General features: G+C 40.5%; 2 protein-coding genes and 1 non-coding gene across 3 annotated transcripts; all 3 read right to left on the minus strand.

Annotated features, from left to right (window-relative positions):
• Window positions 1–71: 71 nt before the first annotated feature.
• On the minus strand, window positions 72–12,923 carry LOC127777943 (lysine-specific demethylase JMJ17). Its single transcript, XM_052304564.1, has 33 exons — window positions 11,428–12,923; window positions 10,429–10,486; window positions 9,767–9,889; window positions 9,482–9,539; window positions 9,271–9,407; window positions 8,416–8,574; window positions 8,246–8,332; window positions 7,871–8,041; window positions 7,439–7,591; window positions 7,155–7,346; window positions 6,997–7,062; window positions 6,714–6,809; window positions 6,472–6,558; window positions 6,224–6,340; window positions 5,946–6,153; window positions 5,793–5,857; window positions 5,278–5,336; window positions 5,067–5,198; window positions 4,835–4,991; window positions 4,413–4,742; window positions 3,711–3,893; window positions 3,550–3,611; window positions 3,303–3,378; window positions 2,949–3,098; window positions 2,748–2,872; window positions 2,381–2,501; window positions 2,234–2,307; window positions 2,012–2,156; window positions 1,735–1,884; window positions 1,245–1,340; window positions 1,071–1,166; window positions 778–989; window positions 72–461 (listed from the first exon to the last, which is right to left on the minus strand). The coding sequence occupies exons 1-33, from the start codon at window positions 12,891–12,893 to the stop codon at window positions 233–235; spliced, it is 5,640 nt and encodes a 1,879-aa protein (XP_052160524.1). The 5' UTR covers window positions 12,894–12,923; the 3' UTR covers window positions 72–232.
• Window positions 12,924–18,995: 6,072 nt separating this feature from the next.
• TRNAP-UGG (transfer RNA proline (anticodon UGG)) lies at window positions 18,996–19,067 on the minus strand. Its single transcript has one exon. It is a non-coding gene; the product is annotated as a tRNA-Pro (tRNA).
• Window positions 19,068–19,214: 147 nt separating this feature from the next.
• Window positions 19,215–21,942, minus strand: LOC127778091 (uncharacterized). Its single transcript, XM_052304746.1, has 3 exons — window positions 20,342–21,942; window positions 19,820–19,910; window positions 19,215–19,613 (listed from the first exon to the last, which is right to left on the minus strand). Exons 1-3 carry the CDS (start codon window positions 21,896–21,898, stop codon window positions 19,417–19,419), a joined length of 1,845 nt encoding a protein of 614 aa, XP_052160706.1. The 5' UTR covers window positions 21,899–21,942; the 3' UTR covers window positions 19,215–19,416.
• Window positions 21,943–23,083: the final 1,141 nt, after the last annotated feature.

Raw genomic sequence — 23,083 nt, forward strand, 5'->3', positions numbered from 1 at the left:
TACAAGCTTAATGTTCTCATATTGAATCCAGCGCAGCACTGCCATGACCTAAGTACAAGAGAGCAGAGATCTCTCTGGCAAGCTACAAATATTTGATTAATAGTAAAGTACTTAAGGTTCAAACCGCAATACATCCATTGACAGCACCAGACCATAATAAAAGAATTGCCTCAAGAATTTTCATGTTAAAAATGAGATACCTAAAGCTGACAAGAGAAGATTGATGTAAATATCATAACAGCCCTAAAAAATTACTACGTCTTCTAGCTGTTCGATGGAGAACCCTTTTGCTTTCTCTCCACGAGCTGTCAGTTTCGCTATGACAACGTAGAAGTTTTATTAAATCGACCCTTACATGTGTTTTCTCCCATTGGCTACTACTGTTGCACTGGATAGCTCCCACTCTTCCTGCTGCTTCACAAGATGCCGGAGGGGTGTGAGGTCCTGCTTCGGTCGTTGATCTATAGAGATGGGGAAAAAATGTCATATAGGAGATAACCAAGCCACATACATAGGATGAGCAACCACGAAACATTAAATCATTTATAATGTGGGCGCTTTTGTTCATCATGCCATCTGTTCCATCTCACAAGTAGCAGTATTCCATTGCCAGCAAGCAACACTGGATACATTTTTTTTCTAGTCCAGCTGCCACCATTCTTTGGAACTTTCTTAATCCATTGCTCCAAGAGAACACATCTATACCGATACCTACATCTATAGATCAATCGCCAAACTTAAAGAGCAGAATGAAACGGAGGAAAATAATCGACATACCTATCGTCCTCATGGGCTAAGCATGGAAGTGATATATACTCTCCGCCATTATTAGGACGGCATGCAGGGCAATAGAATGTTTTTGGAGGGGGTCCATGCAATTTGATACAATCAAAATGATACCATTCGTCACATTGATCACATGCGATCATGGCCCTATTATCATATGGCTTACGGCAAATGCAATATAGAACACTGCGGTCTCGTAGTAACTGCAATGGAATTCTGTTAGTGTAAAAGAGAACCAACACAACACCCCAGCAATCATGAATCAAACAATGAACAGCATGTACCTTCAGTTCCTTCTCAACATGCACAGTAAGACTTTCGCCTTCAATAATAAGTCCATACACAAGGTCAAGGGCGAGCTTACCAGAATCAAGTGTAGTCTACAGGACAGTTTTAAGGTCCGGTTAGTTTCATTTTCATCCCAAGGAAACATGTAGCAAAAGAAACTCGTATCTCACCTTTTCTGCTTTGGCCAGCCACTGCAGACTAGTTTCCTTTATTTTATTAATCTCCAACTTGAAGAAATCTTCACCACATATCTCTAAACTTGAACCCTGAAACATCAACGCATTAAATGATATAGCAGGCAGAGCTAATTCAGAATTAAATTAACACTGCAGTCTGCAGGAAAAACAATATGGCAGTAAATGATGAACTATGCCAGGGCCAAAGATGTTCAGGTTAAAAAAGGTATGACTTAGTCCTGAATAAACATTGTCATTAGATTAGAACCATAATAAATGACACACACAATTTGTCTTCACGGCAGTCTCAGCTGAACTGTTATTCTCTCCATGTCTTAGTAGTCCACTTAAGTACCACACTATGATCACGAAGCACCTAACATGTTGTGGTTGTGGTGGGAGCCATCTGCTGCTCCATTCATTATTGAATACCCAAGTGAATGGCCTAACAACCTTTTTTTGTATTATACACCAACTGTATTACCTCATTATCAAGCATCAATACTTGTTGGATCGGTATCTTTTTTCCACCACACAAGAGAATATGTATTCGTTTTTTCCAGGAATATCTGCTCAACATTGACTCAATTCTGCAACTGATCTGGTGATCATATAAGCCAGCAGCCGATGTTGCCTACAAAAAAGAATGGCAAAGATGTAGTGAACAACAGTAGCACATTCCCATTTCCCATCATCTTACAGGGAACACCTAAGGTGCATGATTACTTGTCAAAAGTAGTGATAAGACGGGTGATGATCACCTTTAGAGCAATCAAAAGAGATCTGTGCATGACACTAAGATCTTCTCCATGGTAAGAGTCTGCATCATGCAATATTTGCATAAGGTAGGACTTAAATTTATGAGCTTTCTCAGCAATTTCTTCTAATAAATCCAACTCCTCAATCCTGTGAAAGAAAAAAATGGGTTTTCGTCAACCAGAGTAAGGAAGGGAATTATTTCTTATATTTTTATTTTAAATTACCCTGAATAGAAACCCTTGGCAAAAGAGCGGAGCCCGATTAATGCAGGAAGTGCTGGACGATTCCCTTTAGATATCTGTTACATTTAAAATCATCACCATACTATAGCCCTAATCATTGCCTTTATCAGATTTATAACAAATAGTTACCTTCTCCTGTAGTCTATTCTGTAATGGGTCCCCACTCTCTAAATGAAAGCAAAAAGGACAGGTCCATTCACGAGTCACTTGTGTAGAAGCAGGCAGTGGTTCGACACAGGAGCTATGATACCTGCTTAATCAATCATTGAGTCACCAGGCAATAAAAAAATGATAAAACGAATGAAACAAAATAGCATGTGATGCTAAGAATAAATAGAGTTTCACTGGATTATTCAGCTCCCTTGACTTTATACTAGCTTACATCTTTGAGTGGGTTTTTTGAACAGAATGACAAGGAATTGTAATAAGCATAGCAAAATATTCTACTTTTGGATCTTCAAGCTATGGAAAATCAATCCAGGCACATGTATATTACCTCGCTTGACATATCATACATCTAGGGGTAATATGATCTCCCACATCACAAGAGCAGATGGCACATAATCCTTTCTGGTTACAGTCGGAATATAACATGCAAGCATTGTCCATTGATCCTCTAATCTGAGAAAACAAAATCCAAACAGTCAAATAATTTGCCAAGCATTGAGACACAGCAAACCTTAAAACAGAAACCAACCTTCAGAAGCGCGGAGAGCAAAGAATCACTGTTATTGCCATCAGGAAACAGAGTACAGTGGCAGTGAGTAAGCCACTCCTCGATCTTTTTAATCTCAGCAACCACCTTATCCATCTCAGTACAATCGAATGCCACAGACTGACCACTGTCCTATAAAGGTTGGAGCATCATGAGGTAAGCACAAGATATCCAATACAATAGAAGGAGAGTTCCAAAGCTAAGCAAATAGCAGTAAGCCACAAAAATTGCAGCTATGTTTCAAAAACATGTGCTTCATGTAAATGTTACAGAGGTAACAAAGCACGGTGCATATGGAATTCAGTATATTGATACAAAATAATGCAAATAACATACTCTCAAGCTTAATAGTCCATCCCAAGATTGATGATCAGGAAACATGAAGAAGGCATTGCATTGTTCTGCCCATGAACTGGAAGGAAGGAAGCTATGTTAAATGTTAGTATAGTCTGTCAATAATTTCAAATATATCTGCAGTAGTGTAGTTCAGCTTCGACATAACAACAAGTACTCAATATTCATGCTTATGCCCATGTATAAGGCTGAAATGTTTAGCATAAGCATTTGGGTAGGGATAATTTACTTGTGCTTGTTGATAGCATCCTCAAGTTTGGCAATCATCATAGGATAAGGAACAGCAATTTCCTGTGACAGGCAAAATATAATGCAATTGAAACTAAAGACCTGATCACCAACAAGTGCATGGAAAATGAGATATATCAGTTTGAACTTTGAAATACTTGCCTTATACTCCGCTAAAATATTTTCAACATTTAACAATCTGGATGTTTCAGACATTTCTGAACCAGGAAGAAACATAAGTGCTTTTCTTAGCCAAGATGATCCCCTCACCAATAGTTCAGCTAAGGAACAATCCGACAATGAGGCAGGAAGGTTGACAGCTTGTTGAATTAATTTTTCAGCATCCTGAAAGGTCAATTTTATTTGTTTACACAAGGGAATATAAAACTTTATGCTCTTGCATCCAGCAACACCAATATGCTTTACATGACATTGAAGGTATATAACGAAAAACTATCATGTGAAAACAACAAATGATACAAAATTTACCATACAATTACGTAGTAACTAGAAAGGTCAAGTGTGGATCATCGAGGTATGCATATAGAAAATAGAACTCTCAATACTGCGGATGGGGCGGTTACCTTATCTAACCTCTAAGAAACGCAACACTGAGGACATGTCAGAACGAACACTTCCAGAATGAATAGTGCACAGCGATACATGGTGTGTGTGTTTGTGGGAGGGGGGGGGGGGGGAAGAGAGCAGCTCATCAAGACAATAACAGCAAAGGCATAAAAATAGACATCACAAAGACAATCTTATGGTAGCCTACTATAAATTTCAAGCAAATAACGAATTCAAATGGTAGGTGCAAAGATTAATAGTTAGAATGGTGACACCATGCATGAGAAGAACAATCACCTGCAACAAAGGAGTCACACCGCAGAAAGACAATGCATTCAATATCCATCCAAGTGTGAAAAAAGAATCCTTCAGCTCATGAACAACCTTAAATTCAAAACCGAGAGATAGTCCTTTTTCTATTTCTGCATTAATTTTATCTTGCAGCTCCTCTAGTTTTCTTTTAAGTGGATCAATAGTAGAGTCGATTACATTTGAATCCAGTAAGGTTCTTGAACGGTGTATCAGACTTAGTGAATTATGCTCCCATTCTATGACATTGTTGAGAACAGAATTAATTGCAGAAGTGTCAAGAATGACTTTCATACTTGCAGGCTGGCCGATTAAATCCTGTGAATCCATGAAGAACAAGAGTTATCTAAATATCTATAGGTACTATAAATAATTAAACATATTACTGAACCATATGTATGAACATGAACCTTTAGGTCATCAACATTAAGAAAACCTCCAGATGCAGGTTTATCACTTCTAGGCCTCAGATAGGCCTGACATTTGTCCATCCACAACTTAGCAGTAGCAACCTCTGCTTTCATATCCAGTTCAGATGGAAGGATAACATGTATGTTCTCTGAGCACCTGAAATTGGATGATTCAATAGGAAAAATCATCTGATTCAATAGCATAAGAATATAGATTTCCATGAACCCTTACAGAATATGGTTTTCAAACTCAGGGAGAGCAGCTGAGTGCTCAAGAATAAAGCTAGCCTTCTCTTCCCAAGTGATGGCAGCTTTGAGGTTATGGGACAGATCAACAAATGGTTGCTCCTCTTCAATGGTTAATCTGGCAAACAATAAAACTGAGACAAAGCAAAATGTCGTTCTATACAGTATAGGACGAAGGACAAGCCAATTGAACTTACATGGAAGCTTCTTTCAGCACTTCTTTGACCACCTCCATAGATGTTCGTGTTGCAAGAGCCTGTTACATGCTTGGATGTTATGTGATCAATACAGTAACTAATTATTAAAAAGGATTCACCATGAATGATGCCTTAAACAATACCAAACATCGTTATTTATGTGACAGAAAAATAAATGGTATTACAACTTCCCTAGTTAGGACCCGACAACATATTTATAACCTTTGGACTCTGGCATAACAAGTGGATTCTAGTTTGAATTTTCTGTCAAGTTTTATCCTTATCTGTGATTCACTTTTAATAGTTTGAGGCTGCTATACACTGAGAATTTTTCTAGTGTGCACTCATCAGGCAAGAGCTACATATTCCAAGGTTTGTAACAATCAACGTCAGTCTGATAATGTGATATGTAGAATTCTAGATGTCTGCTAAAGAAGTAAAGATATAGCTTTGTCAAGGAACAAACCACATCGCATGTGTTATTACTCCCATTTGCAATGTCTTAAAAGACATACCTCGGATGCTTGCTTCCTGCAGAAGGATTTCTTTAGCTCTTCCTCAACAACGGAAAATTCCTCAACTGTGTAGAAGAACATTCTCGTTAACAACAATCCAACATTTCCAATACAACAATCACCGTAAAGAGAAAAACAAATTACACAACATGCCTTTTACTCCTAGTGATTCTCCATCCTTCAGAATGCCAGTCAACTCCTCAACAATGTTGTCATAATCATTCCTTTCAAGAAGTTTGCCGACTATGTTATTAGCATGATTGACCCATGAGCAAGCACCTGAATACCGTTGCATCAGAATGTTCAGCTCTGGAATACTGAAGTTGGCACCATCCACCACAAGAAGGAAGCTCTCCAACTCCTGGAATATTTGCCACGGAAGACTGTTTAAATTTAAATTTAGTAAAACAAAGGCAGGGAGGTGTGGCAACCTTAAGGCTGGGGGGGTCTTGGAGGTAGGATCGACAACGTATTCTCCATGCTTCAGCTTCTTTCCACAGCTCAGAAACAAGATTAATTTCTGGAACTAACACTCGAAGGCACACCATCTATCAAGATGCAGATATTATCAAACGATCACCAATAGAGTAACAATTTGTGCAGAAATGTATGAAGGGCAGAGTGAACCAGGTTAACTTTAAAATGGCAGCTGGAAGATAATTTACTGGGAAAAACAAACCTCAGATTTCAGTTCATTTAGGAAATCTATGTCGACGATGCCCCGTTTATTCTGTTCAAGGCAATCACATGCTTTCTTCAACCAGGACTGCAGCACAGATGAAATGTAAATAACCAATAGTTAAGGAACAAAAATGTTAACAAAAAACACATCCCTTAGAAATTTAAAATGGAAGAAAAACTTGACTAGCATGGAACAGCAATCAGATCAGTTTTTTTCGACCATTGGTATAGAGTCCACACCTTTGCGGAAGAAATCTCACAAGACAGTGCTGATGTTTCTGTTAGTTCAACCGGGAACTCTAAAGCCCTATAGTACAGTGTTTCCAAGTAATCAACCTAAAAACATATCAGTAAAGAAACATCTGTCAACATATCCACAAAACACACAAAACAGAAGGTGGAAGAATTTTTAAAATCATAATGTATCTTTTTTGTTTGTTTCTTTCTTACATGTTCCCACTTTTAGTTAGTTTTGAAAAAAAAAGGTCTGATTAAAACTAACAATAGCTGGAAATAAGTTTACCTTTGAGCGAGATGATAATGCATTGTTTATCTCATTAATCATTATTTCTCCTTTGTCCACATATACCTTCAACAGAAAAGAGGGAAGGGGAATTAACACAACATAATAAACTTTAGTGTCTTTCAATAAGGCCAACAAGAGTTCTGGGTTTTACATACCTGCAATTGTGCAAGACTTGGTTCATAACATGGTTTGCATCTTACAGCAGCTAATTCTTTGATTTCCACATAATTTATTTTCTCGGAACAATTCTCTTTACAATGAAGAAAGCCATCAATTTGAGAGAGGCATTTTCTAACACTGGAAGCCCATTTCCTACCTTCTATTAATTTTGCTGACATATTCCGCACCTAAGAAGCACACAGTACCAAATTTAATACAAGACATTCAATTGTTGAAGACTGGTAGGCAAGTTACAGCATGCTCGGTAGAAGAAACATACAGAATCCATATTATGATCACCCCAAAGAAACTGTTCAGCATCTTCTAAGGCAGTGGCATATGCAGTATCTAAAAATGGCATATGGAGAATATGGTCAGCTTTTGAAAGCCAGTCTTCTGCAAGTTGTGTATATGACATATACTGATCTTTGTCCTGGAAATGAGCAGATAAAACACCCTATCAAAGGAAGATAAGGAAACTAAGGCATTGATAATCAAGGTGGTGTTAACAAGAACAAGATCTGGGATATAGCAACACATAGTTTTCTATTCACAGAATCAGACGGTCATGAAATCAAATGAAAGGAACCAATAATTGACCAAAATTTAAGGAAGTGAGCAAATCATCCCATGCATTTATGGATAAGCAAATTAAAATATTTCAAACAGATTACGTAATAGATAAAACAGTAAACTAAAGTCAATAACGAACCTTTCTCGTTGGCAAAAAAACATCACTATGTAAAAGGGAGTTCTGCTTAACATTCTCCCTTGGTAGATTAGCCTTTGAGACCTCACAAACTAAATCACCCAACTCTGCAAGGGTATGGCGGTAAAGTAAGCGATGTTTCTCTGGACTGCATTCACAAAGGTGCTTCCAGTGCTGGGAAAAAGAGAAAATGCTCTTAATAAACTTGGCTAATATCAATGGGATGAGTGCACTGCCAATGTCACTGCATAAGATGAAATCCTTAAATAGAAGTTGTCATTTACATATATGCTCAAGTTTGGAAATAGCAGAATGAAACTCAAAAAAACATGAAGTTAACAACTAAACATGTAAAACAATGGTTGAAGAAAGACAAACCTCAAGGCAAACATACGAAGACAGCCTACAGTTACAAGAAACAGCAGAGAGATACAGATACTGGCGACAAATAATGCATGTAGGGTCCTGCATAATAAAATGTGGAATGGGTTCAAAAGGCACTGATGAAGTTACCATGACATGAGATGGCGATATACTAGTAGATCTACCTCTTCACTTCCAATGAAGTTTGGATTATTCTTCGGTGGCATCAGATTGGATTTGACAATCCCAGTAATCCATAGCTCCTCACGACATTTTTTCTCCTTCACAAATAGCCTCTCTATTTCTCCTTGTAAGTAGGGAAGTGATTCATTGTCCACGCCGTTCTGTCCAACATAATATGAGCATTTAGAGGCTTGTAAATGGTGGCTATGATTACTCAGAAAAGAGGGTTATGTATCAAATAAGATAATGTAAAACCTGACAACTCAACAATGAAGGTTCATTCAGAGAGCAGAAAAAGTTGTATTCAAGCATTCCCAAACCATTTACTACGATATTAATTCTGGGTGGGAACTTCCTCAGCATAATGGTACTAGAGCCAGTGCCATAACTTGGAAGATCTTCATTGTTCAACAGAATACAATACAACTTTGTAAGAGTAGTGTCTCAATTGCCCCACCACAAAGTGAAATATTAAGGAGCATCTCATGGCCACTAGTGATTTCGCGGAGCATTGTATGTATACAGCAACAAGCTAAAACGCTATTTTACATCCTGGTGGTAAAGCAGCCAAGGACAACCAAACTCTTCAGCACTTGTGTTTTATATGATAGCGGACTGATGCGGTAATGCCTCAGATGTTTATTCTTTTACAACACAATTGGTGTTAACGACAAAACATAGCCTACAGAAAGCGATTGGCTGAAATTCCAATTAACAAACAAGGATTGTAGTAGATCAATTTTACAACAAGTGAGGTTTTCTTACTAGAAACAAAAAAGAACAGCATAGCAGAACAATCAAATTAAACTAAATACAGAAACAAAGAAACCAATAACTAATGGCAGCTATTCTTTGACCTTTGCAACCACATACAAAAGCTCCTCATGTGACAAAACAGGTGCTTTACGGTACAGGCGATATAGTTCAGCACCAATGCCACCATGAGGTAACCAATCGGCAGGAGCAAAATTTACAGCCTCAGCACAATTTAAACCTGAAAATGAGTGGTACATCTCAGATTTTGAATGGAATAATAAATGATAAAGAAATGACTTAAGCCTGTATTACCAAAATTGAAACCACCATGGAATGACCTAGGAAAAGTAATCACAAAGTTACCAGGTTCCTGAAAAATGCCAATAAAATAATCAAGTTAAATCTTTTAGTTGTATTTCAGAAGTCAGAACTTCACTCTAGATTCAAATTCCATAAAACAGATGAATGAAAGCAGTTGCAACCAGCAGCATGCACTTTTAGTCTTTGACAGAACGTGCATGGAACAATGTAATCACCATGTCATAGTTCACGAAAATTTTGTGTTCAAAATATTAGTCTAACAAAGTCTCCACCAACCTGTATCACACTATAAACAGGAACACCATTTGCTTGTAAAATCGATGGACTCAGCATCGTGACAAGGTGAAAAAGCAGGTCAGGCTGTGCATCAAATAGATCAGGCAAAGCATTGCGCATAACCTGCAGATCACAAAAGGTTAAGTATTCTAACATAACAAGTCTCAGTGTTGCCTGATTCATTCATATTCATAAGTCATTGTCAAGAGCTGCAGTGCTGTATCATAAAAAGTGAAAATGTTATCGACTACATAGAGTTTCCTCACTCATCTATAAAGCTGCAGTGCATGTCTGTAGTTATCTCTAGAAGCCACTTGTATACAGAAGCTATCAAGAAGGAAGGAACCATGAAATAGACATCTCGCTGGCTATGGTAAGCAGCTTTTTGTTTTTAGTTTCTTCAAAATTTAACCAAAAAACACCATGGGTAAGATCTTTTCAGTGAAAAATGTACCAGGAATTCAGCATAGCTCAAAAACAGAAGCACAATAGCAATTGCCACCGGTTCTACAGCAAAGATGAAATTTACGAAACCATGCAAAAAAAGGAAAAGAAAAGAAAGTGTAGTCCTTAGGTGTGCAATCGATCTTTGCACATATAAACAATTAATGTCAAAATTATAGGAAACCAGGATGCCTGTGCCCTATCATAGTAAAATATACCTTCTCAAAAGCATTTGCTTCTGCTCCAGGTACCCCATACCAACATTTCGGCTCACCCCTGAAACATATAACAGATAATCACATTGTACCCTCATGATGAACAGTAAGCGTATGCTCAAATCTTCACAAAAGAACGCGACAGGTTCCAAACATACAATTCTCACATAAGATCAGACTGATTGAATTACCCACACAATTGAGCAGAGCTAAAAAGTACAAGCAGACTAGAAGTAGAAGCGACCGGTATGTGTAGTGTAGTTGTATAGACTTAGTTAATTCAAAGACTAGTTCAGGTAGTCACCAAGTCGGTATACGGAGCAACTCAACTTAACTTTACGACTTCAACAACCATAATCAGAAATCCAGGTAATCTGAACAAACCCCAACGCTAATAACTTAAAACATACAGAAGTTCAAATCAGATGCACCAGATAGGAATCATGTTTCACTCCATGACTCATGCATCATTCCTCTCTCCTCACTTTGTTCCAATCGAGCTTAATACTACAGCAAACTGTTGCTGTCCCATCTAAGTGCATAAACTCTTTTACGTAAACATCCTATGTACACAAACTTTTGGTGTGGGTGTCCTAGATAAATGCATTAACATCCTTCACTTACACGTGCATGGAGTAACTGTGTAGGTGAAAAAGACTAGCACTCACAGCGGCTCTATGATTAGACATCAGATGACCTATAAATCATTATTAAGCAGTTCATGATCAAACAACACAATGAGAACACTCTTTAGGAGCAAGTTGTTAAATCGTCAATCGAGCTAACGCACCATGCTACGAACTAGCCAACCAGGAAAAATAGCCACGGTTAACAAGTTTGCATGTTACCAAATCTTGTTTATCCATATTGACAGGTTGACAAGTTTGCATGTTACCCAAAATTATAAATTTTTAATAGTAAATAACTGCGTAGAGGGCAGGCATGGATGAAGCAACACGCAATAGTACAAATGCTTAACAGTTTGAAGGGGGATTTGCATACCAATGTAAATAATTAATCGAATAAAAGCAATGATCCTCAACATGCCAACAAAATGATGAAAACAGCATCCCTATGTAGAGCCAAGGGACCATTACACCAGCAATGTTATCCCGGACTGTCTGAAGAACTGAGCCTGGTAGGTTTGGGAAATTATTCAGATTCCATGGGCTCGAGCAATACTTGTGCCACATAACTGGGTCCACCGACGATGGCACGGGATCACAAAGGCGAGGAAACCCACTTCCATAAATTGAAGTGTCCAAATCACTCCCATACATAACCTCAAGCTCTCCTACCTTTCCCTCTACAATCTCCCAAAATTGCTTCTCAACCTGAACACGACTGGGATTCTTGTGTCCAAACCACCTTTTTCTCACCCTCTCCTCAAATTTCCGGAAAGTTTCAACTTGGCAAGTCTTCCTCCTGTGGACAAATCCAAAACAATTCCTATCAGAGTTCATGCACTCTGAGCAATACCAGTTTCCCGGAGGCACACTCTCGAGTGGTGGAGACAAGCAATATAGATGCCATCCCTTATCACAGCGATCACAGAGCAGCATGACTTCCCCATGCAAGCCACTATTACACTGCTCACAGACCTGATCCATTGCCTCATTGACCACAGTAGCCGTTGCATCAACCTTTCTCCTTTTCTGCTTGGGAGCAGATGCTGCAGTTTTGGCACTAGTGCTGCCTCCACAGTGTCCCATTGTGCTGCTGGTTTTCCTAAGCCTTTTCTTCTGGCGCCTAATACTAATATTAGCAGAGGAAGCAGAAACCGGCGGTTGATCATCATGTGATTGTGATGGCAATCTGTTTGTGAAGTGCTCATATTGATAGAGATGCTCATAATAGAGCTGCGCGATGACGTGCTCGGAGACGGAGGAGGCATGCCTCGGCGCCTTGCCATCAACGAGGCGGAGCACGTCGGCCCAGCGCTTCCCCGCGCAGGCGCCGTCGTAGCCGCCGAAGCGCTTGACAGCGTGGAAAAGGCGGCAGAGGTCGAGCGGGCGTCCGTCGGAGAGGGCAGGCAACTTTGGCTTTGGCTTCTTGCGGCCTCGGTGTCGGTGGAGGAAACGGCGGTAATCGAGGAGGAAGGTGTCGGGATCAGCGGGGGCGAGGCGGGCGAGGAGGCGGTGGATGGGCTGCCTCTTTGTGGGGAAAGAGAGGGTGCAGACGTCGAGTGCCGGGGGAGGAGACCAGGAGGGCGGCGGGACGATGCGGCAGATGCCGTATGGCTCGGCGAGGGGCCGGATACGGGCCACGTACGCCAGGGGGTCGCCGAACTCCTCCTCCGTGGGGCGGAACACCGGAGCCTCAGGGACGGAAGATCCAACGCCGCTGCCTCTGGCTGCGGCGGAGATCCCCATCGCCGGAGTTAGGGTTCCGGCCGTGGGGAGAGGGGAAGCGCCGCGACGCGAGGAGGAAGAAGATGGGGTGGGGCCGGGAACATCTTTTTCCACCATGGCCCCTCTACATTTTGGTTTTTGCTACAACTAGACTAGACTAGCATGCTGGAGTGAGTGGAGTAGGGAGTAAAACCATTTCATGATTAAATTTCAACTTTTCTCCCCTAAAATAACAAACAATTCAAAACTAAAAAACAAATTTATGTCTTATAATGGTCCAATGCAAATTTTACGTTTTAGACATGTTTGACAAAACTAAGAACATAGTAATTGTACCAACTTATCTTTTATCTCGTTTGATACCTACGTCATCCACACCGTTGCGCAGCCGAGACCTTCGACAGCGAGGAGGAGAACGTCGCGGACGTCTCCCTTAACACTGGCTCTCACCATCTTCTCAGCGTCACCTTAACTAGGGATAAAAACGGAGCAAATAGTTCGGATAATTCTCCGAAGAAAAACAAATATGGATACCTTTCAGGACGGATAATTCTCGGATACTTCGGATTTTGATATGACTACATATATTTTCTCCTGTATACGAATACAAATACGTATCAGGATTTCCAACGGATACGGATATACGGTGAACTGTGTTATTCGGATACCCGCTGAAGCCATGAGATATTTCACATTTCTTTATAACTCTACGATCTTCAATATATATTTTTCGATTTTAATAGTAGCACATTTCTGTTAACAGTGAAATTTGGTAATCGGCAAAGACGTCATCAGCTTAGAGTCATTATCGGCTGCAGCATCTCGGGATCAGCCGATGGGAGTTATCAAGTCGCCAATAATCGGATTCCTGCTATATTTGACTAAGGAAATCAATCTACTAACGGAAGCTTATCCATAAGTGACCGAGTTTAAAGAGAATGCGGCATGGCAAGTTATCTATTAAATAGGAATAGTTTGTTAGTTTCCTTTTATCTTTAGGAAAGTGTGTTTAGTGTCCTATAAGGACTTTATCTTTTCCTTTTATCTTAGGAAGGTTTCTTTCTTGTCTGACAAGGACTTGTATCAATCCATGGGTATAAATATGTACACCCGGGGTCATTGTAATCTATCTTCACGATCAATACAATTCGGCGCATCGCCACCCTTTTTACTTCTACTTTTGTTTTTACGTTCCGGCGGAACTTGGCACCCAACGCGGGGCTGCATCGTCTTCGATCTCTGGCGAAGGGATAAGTCTAATGTTCCGCCGGTCCAGGCAATTGTATTGTCTACGTCGGCGTCGTTCAAGGCTGCATCAGTACATTTGACCTCTTGGATTACTCTGGTTTGGATGATATATTTGCCTGGCTATTTATCATATGTCTCTATTAATCTAGTCCTAGCATATCAATTTTGCTCTATCGGCTGTCTCTCGTTTTAGGGTTTCTGCCGGTATCGGCTAAATCGCCTTGCTAGATTAGATTAGCTTAGACATCTACCACCCTGAAAACTCAGTCAACGGCTTGATTGTCTAGATATTGTGTTTCTTTTCATACTTAGTGCTGCATCAGTTAAGTTTGATCTACTAAGTCGTGTTTAGAACCATAATCTTTAGCCTGCTTATTGATTGCCAATAAGTGTTTCATCGGGGTTTCAGCCGGTGAGTTATCTGGACGTTGCATCGGCTCATGAGGATTGCATATACATATAAGTTGGATTTAGCCGATGACAACAAAGGTTTCATTGTTTAATCTAATCTTATGGATTTCATGATATCGGACCTCCAGCCGATGTGTGCTTTAATCTTTGGATCGATGCTTATTTATCATATCATTGCTAGCCGATTGGTTTATATTGGATATTATTGTTATATTTTATTATCAGTAGCCGATTGCCTTTATATCATTATCTACATTGGACATATAGCCGATTGCTTAAACCCTATTGCTATCGGCTGGTATCGGCATCGGCTATTATCGGCTATCGGCTGGAACTACTCCATCGGCTTGTCAGCCAATTGGCTGTTTTGATCTACTATTTGCATATCTTGTTAGTTACAGGATCAAACTGACTGGCACGCCCGCATCTCATCATATTTGGACCTGCACTGGAGCTAAGCAGATCTCCTAAGCCGGTGTGTTCGATTTTTTCGTCAACAATTTCTTAACACTATTCCACACTATTAATATTATTTAAACTTTTAAATATTTTATAAATTATACTATAATTTATATAAAATGAGCTAATTATATATGATGATATTTGTTTCTATTAGAAGTTGAGGTGGTTTTCGTGTTCCGAGAAAAAAAATGTTCATGTATTCGTGTCTGATCATATTCGATCCTTATTCGCATTCGAGATAATTTGTGTTTGTTTTCATATCGGAGCTATTCGTATTCATTTTCTGCACCTGGCAAAAGATATGAAAACGAATATGGTAGGAGTATTATCCTAGCCTTTCCGTTTTCATCCCTAGCCTGAACAGCAGCTCTCTTGCCGTCTCTCCCACGCCGCTGCTGGCCTTATCTCTGCTTGGTGCCCCCTTATCGACCGTGGAGAGAGATGTGGCTATGGCCTAGGATAACATGTGGTAGTCGAGGTGTGGCAGTGGCCCTGGAGCAGCATGCTCGTGACCGCAGTAGGAGGAACCCGCGGTACCAAGAGCCTCAAGGTGTCGGCAGCAGCCGCCTCCATTTTTTTTGTTACGACATCGGCTGCATCGCCTTGCAGCTCGGTGACAATGTGTACGACGCCACCGTGACACCACTGCACACTACCACCGCCTGGTGACCATCGCATTACAGGTGCTACCACCGTGGGAAGGTAGAACACGTACACACGGTCACTTTCACGAGTGGTGCAAACATGACAGGACCACACGTGTTTTTTGGTGCTGCAAGTTCTGCTACACAAATTTTTGTTGCTTGCTGTGGAACTATTATTTAATTTTGGAAGCAGAGTATCTGAGACTATCTGTTATTAGGTTGAATATGAGATAAACTATTGTTTGAATTCTGTTGTATTCTGATTGTATCTGTTATTAGTTGAATCTGAGATGGTATATGTTATTAGGTTTGAATATGAAATGTATGAGAAATTGGATTGAATTTGGTGGGTTCAAATTTAATGGGCCTGTTTATTGGGCTCTGATCTGATAGTTGGTTGACAAAATGGGCCAGTTTTGAAATGGGCCTAGTTTTAAAATGGGTCTATTTTAAAATGAGTCAATTCTAAAAAAAAATAATGGGCCACTGCTAAATAATTAATGGGCCGTTAAAAAAATAATGGGCTGTATAAAAAATTGCTGACATTAGCTGCCACGTCATCAGTGACACGTCAACACACATGTGTCAGCGACCACGTCATCTGCCATGTTGGCCGCCATGTGGCAACCATCTGTGACGTTTAATTTCGTCACAAAGGTTAGGCCTGGGCTGGACTACACGAGCCCAGAAGCGTTTTATGACGGTTAAAAAACGTCACAAATTGTGCTGATCCGTGACGATTTCGGAGAAAACGTTGGTAGATTTAATCTGTGACGCTCAATAGATGACGATAAGTAGAATCGTCACAGAAAAATTCCTGTGACGAATTTTCAGTGATCCATGACGAATTTTTTTTATCATAGATTAAATAGATTCTTGTAGTGCACGGTGAACACGGTGGTGCACAACCTACAAACAACTCCACTATCTCAACCTCAGGGGTCGCCGCCACTGGCACACACAACTTTTTCTCGACGGTGGCGGCGAGCACAAGCGATGTAACTGCAATAGTGGCATGGCCTCAGAAGCATCAACAATGCCTCTCCGAAACACAACACCGATTTTCCATCATGTACAACGAGGATGGTGGCTACATGACGCTAATGAGTGTATCATCGGCCACTACCACCATGGTAGCAAGCAGGCACCAGCAGGCAATTCAAGGTGACCAAATGGATCACGATAACGACATGCAAATGACTTTGCATCGCCCGTCAGAGGCCATGGCTAGAACACAATTCCCCTGCATTGTTCGCTACATGCAACATCATACATTTTGACTCATTTTGGGTTGACTTATGGCATCATATAAATCGGGATGGAGGGAGTATTTCAGTAGGCAAATATTGATATTTACAATTTCACAGCCTGCAAGACGATTTGTTGTGAAATGTTGGTATAAAATTGATCGTATTTATTTAGTTGTGAAAACTCAATATTGGTGGGCTAACTGTTTTTACATAGCCATGTGAAAATTCTTATATTTTGGTTTGGCTTGTGGCGTCATATAAACTATGTGAAACCCCGCGCGTTGTTGCAAGAGTTTTGTATGATAGCACTAAGTAAAAGTAATGTGTAAGATAGCTAGACAATATAAATTTACGTAAGTTGATATGGTTTATGATAATTTAAATTTAAATAATATATAAAATGATGATTCAAATGCAAAAGTAAATTGATGTGACTTTACGAGAGAAGAAAAATAAAGGAGATAGTTTGGAGCATAGATTATTAATCATTTAAGGGTTAAAAACAATTGAGTTGACATGACTTAATAAGAAAAGAAAGGGAAAAAGATAATTTGAACCATAGATAATCATTTAAGAATAAAACAATTGATGTGATGTGGCTTAATGAGAGAGAAGAGAGAGAGACAGCACATTAACTAAATTAAGAGGTATGATGAACTATATATAGGTATATATAAGATATTATATAAAAAAGATGAAGACACGTATTGAAATATTATGTGAATTATGTGAGATTATGATTTAACATGCTTGCATTTGAAAAGCTATAAAACTTAATAAAAAATATAGATAATATAACATAGGCCGAGTTTAGTTCCCAATTTTTTCTTCAAATTTTCAACTTTTCCATTACATCAAAACTTTCCTACACACATAAACTTCCAATTTTTTCTCCAAACTTCCAATTTTAGTCAAACTTCCAATTTTAGCGTGGAACTAAACACAGCCATATTTGCATGATATTTAAATATAGTGATTGCTAGTGGATGGTGATGTGGCATCTTTACATGTTAAGCTTTAGAATTTAGTGGGCTCTAACTTTATAGCAAGAGAGGATTTAGGAGTTAGAATAAACTATATAGGTATAAAAGATATTATAAAAAGAGTAAAGTCCATCACCGGTCCCTAAACTTTTACCACTGTGTCATCCCGGTCCCTAAACTCGCAAATCAACCGTCCAGGTTCTCAAACTTGTTCGACTGTGTCATCCCGGTCCCTAAACAGGACGGTCTAAAAACTTTATATAAAAAAATAATTCATAAATTTTTCATGTGAGCTCTAATGAAGACAAACTTTATATCAAAATTGTAGCCCTCGACGCGACCTACAACTTTGTAGTTGAATTTTTTTATTTTAAGTCATGTTTTGTCCCAAAATGTAATTTTAAAATTAAAATTTCAAAATCTATAAACATGCAACAATATTTTGGGATCTAAACAGTTTTAATTCAAAAACTTCTCAACTACAAAGTTGTAGATCGCGTCGAGTGCTACAATTTTGATATAAAGTTTGTCTTCATTAGAGCTCACATGAAAAAGTTATGAATTATTTTTAAATATAAAGTCTTTAGACTGTCCTATTTGACCCAGATGATATTCAAATCCAAGTTTAGTGACCGGGATGACACAACTAAACAAGTTGGAGGACCTAAACAAGTGATCTGCAAGTTTAGGGACCGGGATGACACAGTCGAAAAGTTTGAGGACCTGAACAATCGATTTGCGAGTTTAGGGACCGGAATAACACATCGGTACAAGTTTAGGGATCGGTGATGGACTTTACTCTTATAAAAAATAATAGACATATTGAAATATTATATGAATTATGTGAGATGATGATTTAACATGTTTGCATTTGAAAAGCTATAAAATTTATATATAATATAACATGCTTGCATGATGTTTAAATGTAATGATTATTAGTGGATGACGATGTGGTATATTTGCATGTTAAACTTTAGTATTTAGTGGGTTATAGAGAATCGGATAGAGGGAGTATTTTGGTAGGAAAATTTTGATATTCACACTTTCACATCCCATAACAACTTTTCACAAATTTTAAAACCGGACATTCCTATAACAACTTTTCACAAAGTTTAAAACCGGAAATTTTACCGTAAAGGTTGATAACAACTTTTCACAAAGTTCAAAACCCGAAAATTTATCGTAAAGGTTGATATAAAAATTGATCGTATTTATGCAAGAGGGGCGTTCCGAGAATCGAACTCGGGACCTCTCGCACCCAAAGCGAGAATCATACCACTAGACCAAACGCCCATTTCTGATTTCAAAATTATAGAAATTTTTCATAACAATAGTCAATGCTATCAATGCTATTTCTTCTTTTAGCACTACTAGTACCGGGCGTTGTCACTTGTCAGTGCTATTTCTTCACCAAAACAATACAACCGGGTGCTCCCTGAATTCACACAATCGCTTTTATTTATTTATTGTTTTATTTGATACTCAAATACAGTAGTATCCTAGATTCACAACTTACCGGTAACTCGGTAAGGCAGAATACCAATTGCACGTAGGAAACGAAAGAAGGCGTACAACGACAATTGACAACAAAATAGGGATCATCAAACTCCACACAAGAAGCATTTCCCGCAACCAAATTTGGTTATAACCATCGCCCATGGTAGTTGAGCTCTGCTATGCATGACGATAGCGCTTCTCTTACCGTCTTGTTATCTGCTTCTACATACAGAACGTCTTCAAACATACTCTTTGCCTGCTCCAGGAGCCTCATCTTCTCCTTGTTGTTTCCAGAACGGAGATAGGATCGCTGCTGCAGTGCAATGCCCCATCTGTAGAGAGCTGCAAAGCAAAACCAATTTTTCTTGAACACCAGGAGCAACCGCATGAAAAGACCCACAGATGTTACTCATGTTATATCAGATGTTACTTATGTTATATCTGATGCTCCTAACACTCAATAGATGAGATGAGCTTATCCTTTTGTACGAGAAGGAAATGCTAGATGAATATTGGACAAGAGTATGAACATCATAGTGTTACCGAACCTTCCGGAGCATATGTGTTGCTTTTGGACAACATCGCATCAAATTTTTCGATTGCAGCCAAATAAACTCGGTCAGCATCAATTGCTGCTTCCTGCATCAGTTTTTTTTAGGTAAATATAACTAGCAGTCTAGCACAGAAAAAAGTATAATACAACTGCATAGAAGGAAGTGCAAAGATTAACCTTAGATCTAGGATTGGTCACTCAATAAAAGAAGACAGAAATGTATGCTAGTATTTGACGTACTCCATAGTTTACTGAGGTATTGAACTTTCTCTAAGTTAAAATGGCCGTAAGAACTAAAAAGATCCTCCTGTTCTACAGATAGAAACAGTCCAGCATCACATCACAGACGATAGTATATCAAGTGATGCAGCCTAGTGTGTGTGTATATATATATATACACACACACACTAGGCTGCATCAAGGCACTGTACAATTGATATATCAAGTGATGCAGACCACATAGCAGCTTGTTTTGTGACCGTCAACATAGTTGGTACAAGTGAATTCATGTCCATACCGGTCCGATATCAGCAAGTAGCTGGGCACGAAAGATAAGTGCTAGTCCCCAATTGTACAGTGCCTTGACGTCACCAGAATCAATCGATAGGGCCATCCGATAGCTTCTCCCAGCCTCAACAAGAAGGCTTTCACACTCTTCACAAACATCAACTAAGGCAGACGAAATGTTTTCTCTGCTTAAGATTCTTATGTCCAGCTTCCTGGACCGTGAGACGCGGTCTCTTCCATTTAGAAGAGCACCGGTATTGGCCAAGAGTGTTCTCAGCTCGCGACTAACCTTGAGCTTGAGCTCTCCATGGAGTAGGTAGGTGTTCCCTAGCTGACCCACCGCTACTAAACTTGATGGCCTCAAAGCAACAGCTGTGGAAAGAAGCCTGGCTGATTTGTACAGCAGCGCATCTGCAGTCTCTTCATCATCTCTGGCCATCATGCATTCCCTCGCCTTCCTCAAAATCTCTGCTGCCTCAATGACATTGTGGCTGAACTCGTCGCCATCTGAATCCACGGCATTACTTTCATCATCTATATTATCAGAAGTAGTAGTGTGATGAGACGGCCTCTGTTGTGCTTCATTTGATTGACTCTTGTTACCGCGGCAGCTCTCAATCTTCAACTTGTAGGATCTGTCCCGAATTTCGAGCGTCCTCTCTAGCAAAGGCGACTCCATGGACTCAGTGGCAAGTCTGCCTTGTTGAAAAGAATCGGTGTGACGCCCATACCTGTGCTTGGACACTAATCGCTCCACTCCATCATCAGCATCATCATCTTGCTTACTGTGAGCACTGAACCCTGCATCATCCAATGGATGGATATCCATGTCGAATGGAAGCATGTCACCCAGCCCAGTCCTAGTCCCACCACTAGGTGAGTCCAGTGGCTTGCCTTGAGTGCGTTTCGTGGTAGCATTTGTTGCTGAAGCCAATAGACCACCGTTGCCGTCGTCCTGAGGACTAGGCGTTTCCAGGCTGAGCGCCGCCGCCGCAGCAGTCTTGGGCTTCTTCCGTGGCGAGCTGAAGGCGGCAAAATAACCGGCGGCCTCCTTGACCGCATCCCCGAGCATGGTGCCTTGGGCAGCTAGGCGGGCGGCATCGCGGAGTTGATTGGCGACGTCGAGGAGAAGACTCGGGTCGGCGGTGGAGGAGGAGGAGGAGCTGAGGGCGCGGAGCTGGGCGTCAAGATCGGCGAGGAGGGCAGCGAGGCGACGGGAGTGGGTGGGAGAGGGAGAGGGGGCGAGGTGCCTGGTGGCGAATCCGGCGGCGAAGGCGGCGGCGAGGAGGGGGAGGGGAGGGAGGCGGGGGAGGGAGAGGGCGGCGATGGGGAGGAGAAGGAGCGGGAGCAGGGCATGAGATGGCTGGAGGGGGAAGGGGAGGTCGGGCTCGGCGGCGAGGTCGGCCCAACCGTTGTAGGAGGAGCAGCGGGCAGCGGCAGCTCTCAGGCGAGCCCCGGGTCTGGCCCTGCTCCTTAGCCGGAGGAGGAGGAAGAGAGGCTGCGGCTGCGGGTGCGGCTGCGGGGAGGAGGAGGCGGCGATGATGGTGGCGGTGGAGCTCGTTGCCATTTCACTCGCATCTCTGTGTTGGATTGGAAATTTGGGCCTCCTCCCCCGGTCTCTCCGTCTCCCAATTGAGCTCACTAACATGTGATGTCGTGGGGCCCACATGTCAGCGAGCAGATATGCTTGCTTGCTAGTAGTAAAATATTAAAAAAATGCAATGTTTTGCAATTTGGAGTTTCAATCCAAGGGTTAGTTCGATCCATGTCATTACAACTTTTACCAATTTTAAAAAATACTATTACTATTAGTAAAATCGGGTGAATGCCATCAAATATTGTTCTTTTTAAATTATAACCGTGTCAATCCATCACGATTTCCATCAAACACCTCCGTCAACCCCAACCGTGTCCATGCGGCGACATCCATGGTCACCGAGATCATCGTCCTTGCCGAACACGAGTACCGGCTCCAATACACTAAGTAAATCGTGCAGTTTCAAATTTCAAACAAGCACATGGTTGCACTAGATCTATAGATTCAAGAAAACTCTCGATCAAAAAAAATCCAACCCTCCCACCTCCAAACTCCCAAAGAAATCACAGTATCCTAATTTATTAGTGTCGCCGATGGTGGGAACCCTGCCCCGGGCCATGAAAATTCTGCCCCTAACTCCTACATGTAGTACTAGGTGCCGGAGGAGGAGCAAAGGCTCGGCTCGTGGTTGGTGGTGTTCCCTCCTCCTAGTATACCACCTTTCCTGCTACTATGGTTGTGCAACCATTTGGATGCTGCCTACGAGGAGATACAACGTGCATCTGGGTTGTCAACAAGGAAATCCGATGAGGTGGAGGTTGCTAATGGCGAGGAGGATGAAGGTGTTTCTTTCTCCTTTAATGGTTAGGAGGATGGACATTTGTGGCTAATAGTGGTGTTTAACGAAAATCGTGATGAGAGTGGCATAGTTCTAATTTCAGAAGAGTAAACTACAATTTATTAAATTGTACAAAATGTTATCACCCCTCATTTTATTTCCACAAAATTCAAAATATGTATCCATCATTTTTATAATACTCAACATATATTCATCCATACATGGGATATTATTTAGTTTCTTTCATAATTAGTATTGATAAATCATGACTTTTCATCAAATTTTTCTTACATTCTGCCTTTTGCGATGCAAAATTTGGCCAACCTAATATTTTACCTACAAGCCCACCTGTTTGACAATCCAGATTTATTTGTTGT

Source organism: Oryza glaberrima, chromosome 6 (genome assembly GCF_000147395.1).
Source record: "Oryza glaberrima chromosome 6, OglaRS2, whole genome shotgun sequence".
Classification (NCBI taxonomy): Eukaryota; Viridiplantae; Streptophyta; class Magnoliopsida; order Poales; family Poaceae; genus Oryza; species Oryza glaberrima.

Coding starts and splice junctions, on each gene's coding strand:
- LOC127778091 (XM_052304746.1), bottom strand. CDS start 21,898: ATGGCAACGAGCTCCACCGCCACCATCATCGCCGCCTCCTCCTCCCCG. Junction 19,911..20,341: donor TACTTGCTGATATCGGACCG/GTATGGACATGA, acceptor AAACTGATGCAG/GAAGCAGCAATTGATGCTGA. Junction 19,614..19,819: donor CAACACATATGCTCCGGAAG/GTTCGGTAACAC, acceptor TTTGCTTTGCAG/CTCTCTACAGATGGGGCATT.
- LOC127777943 (XM_052304564.1), bottom strand. CDS start 12,893: ATGGTGGAAAAAGATGTTCCCGGCCCCACCCCATCTTCTTCCTCCTCG. Junction 10,487..11,427: donor TCGATTAATTATTTACATTG/GTATGCAAATCC, acceptor TATATGTTTCAG/GGGTGAGCCGAAATGTTGGT. Junction 5,199..5,277: donor GTGCTGAAAGAAGCTTCCAT/GTAAGTTCAATT, acceptor ATTGTTTGCCAG/ATTAACCATTGAAGAGGAGC.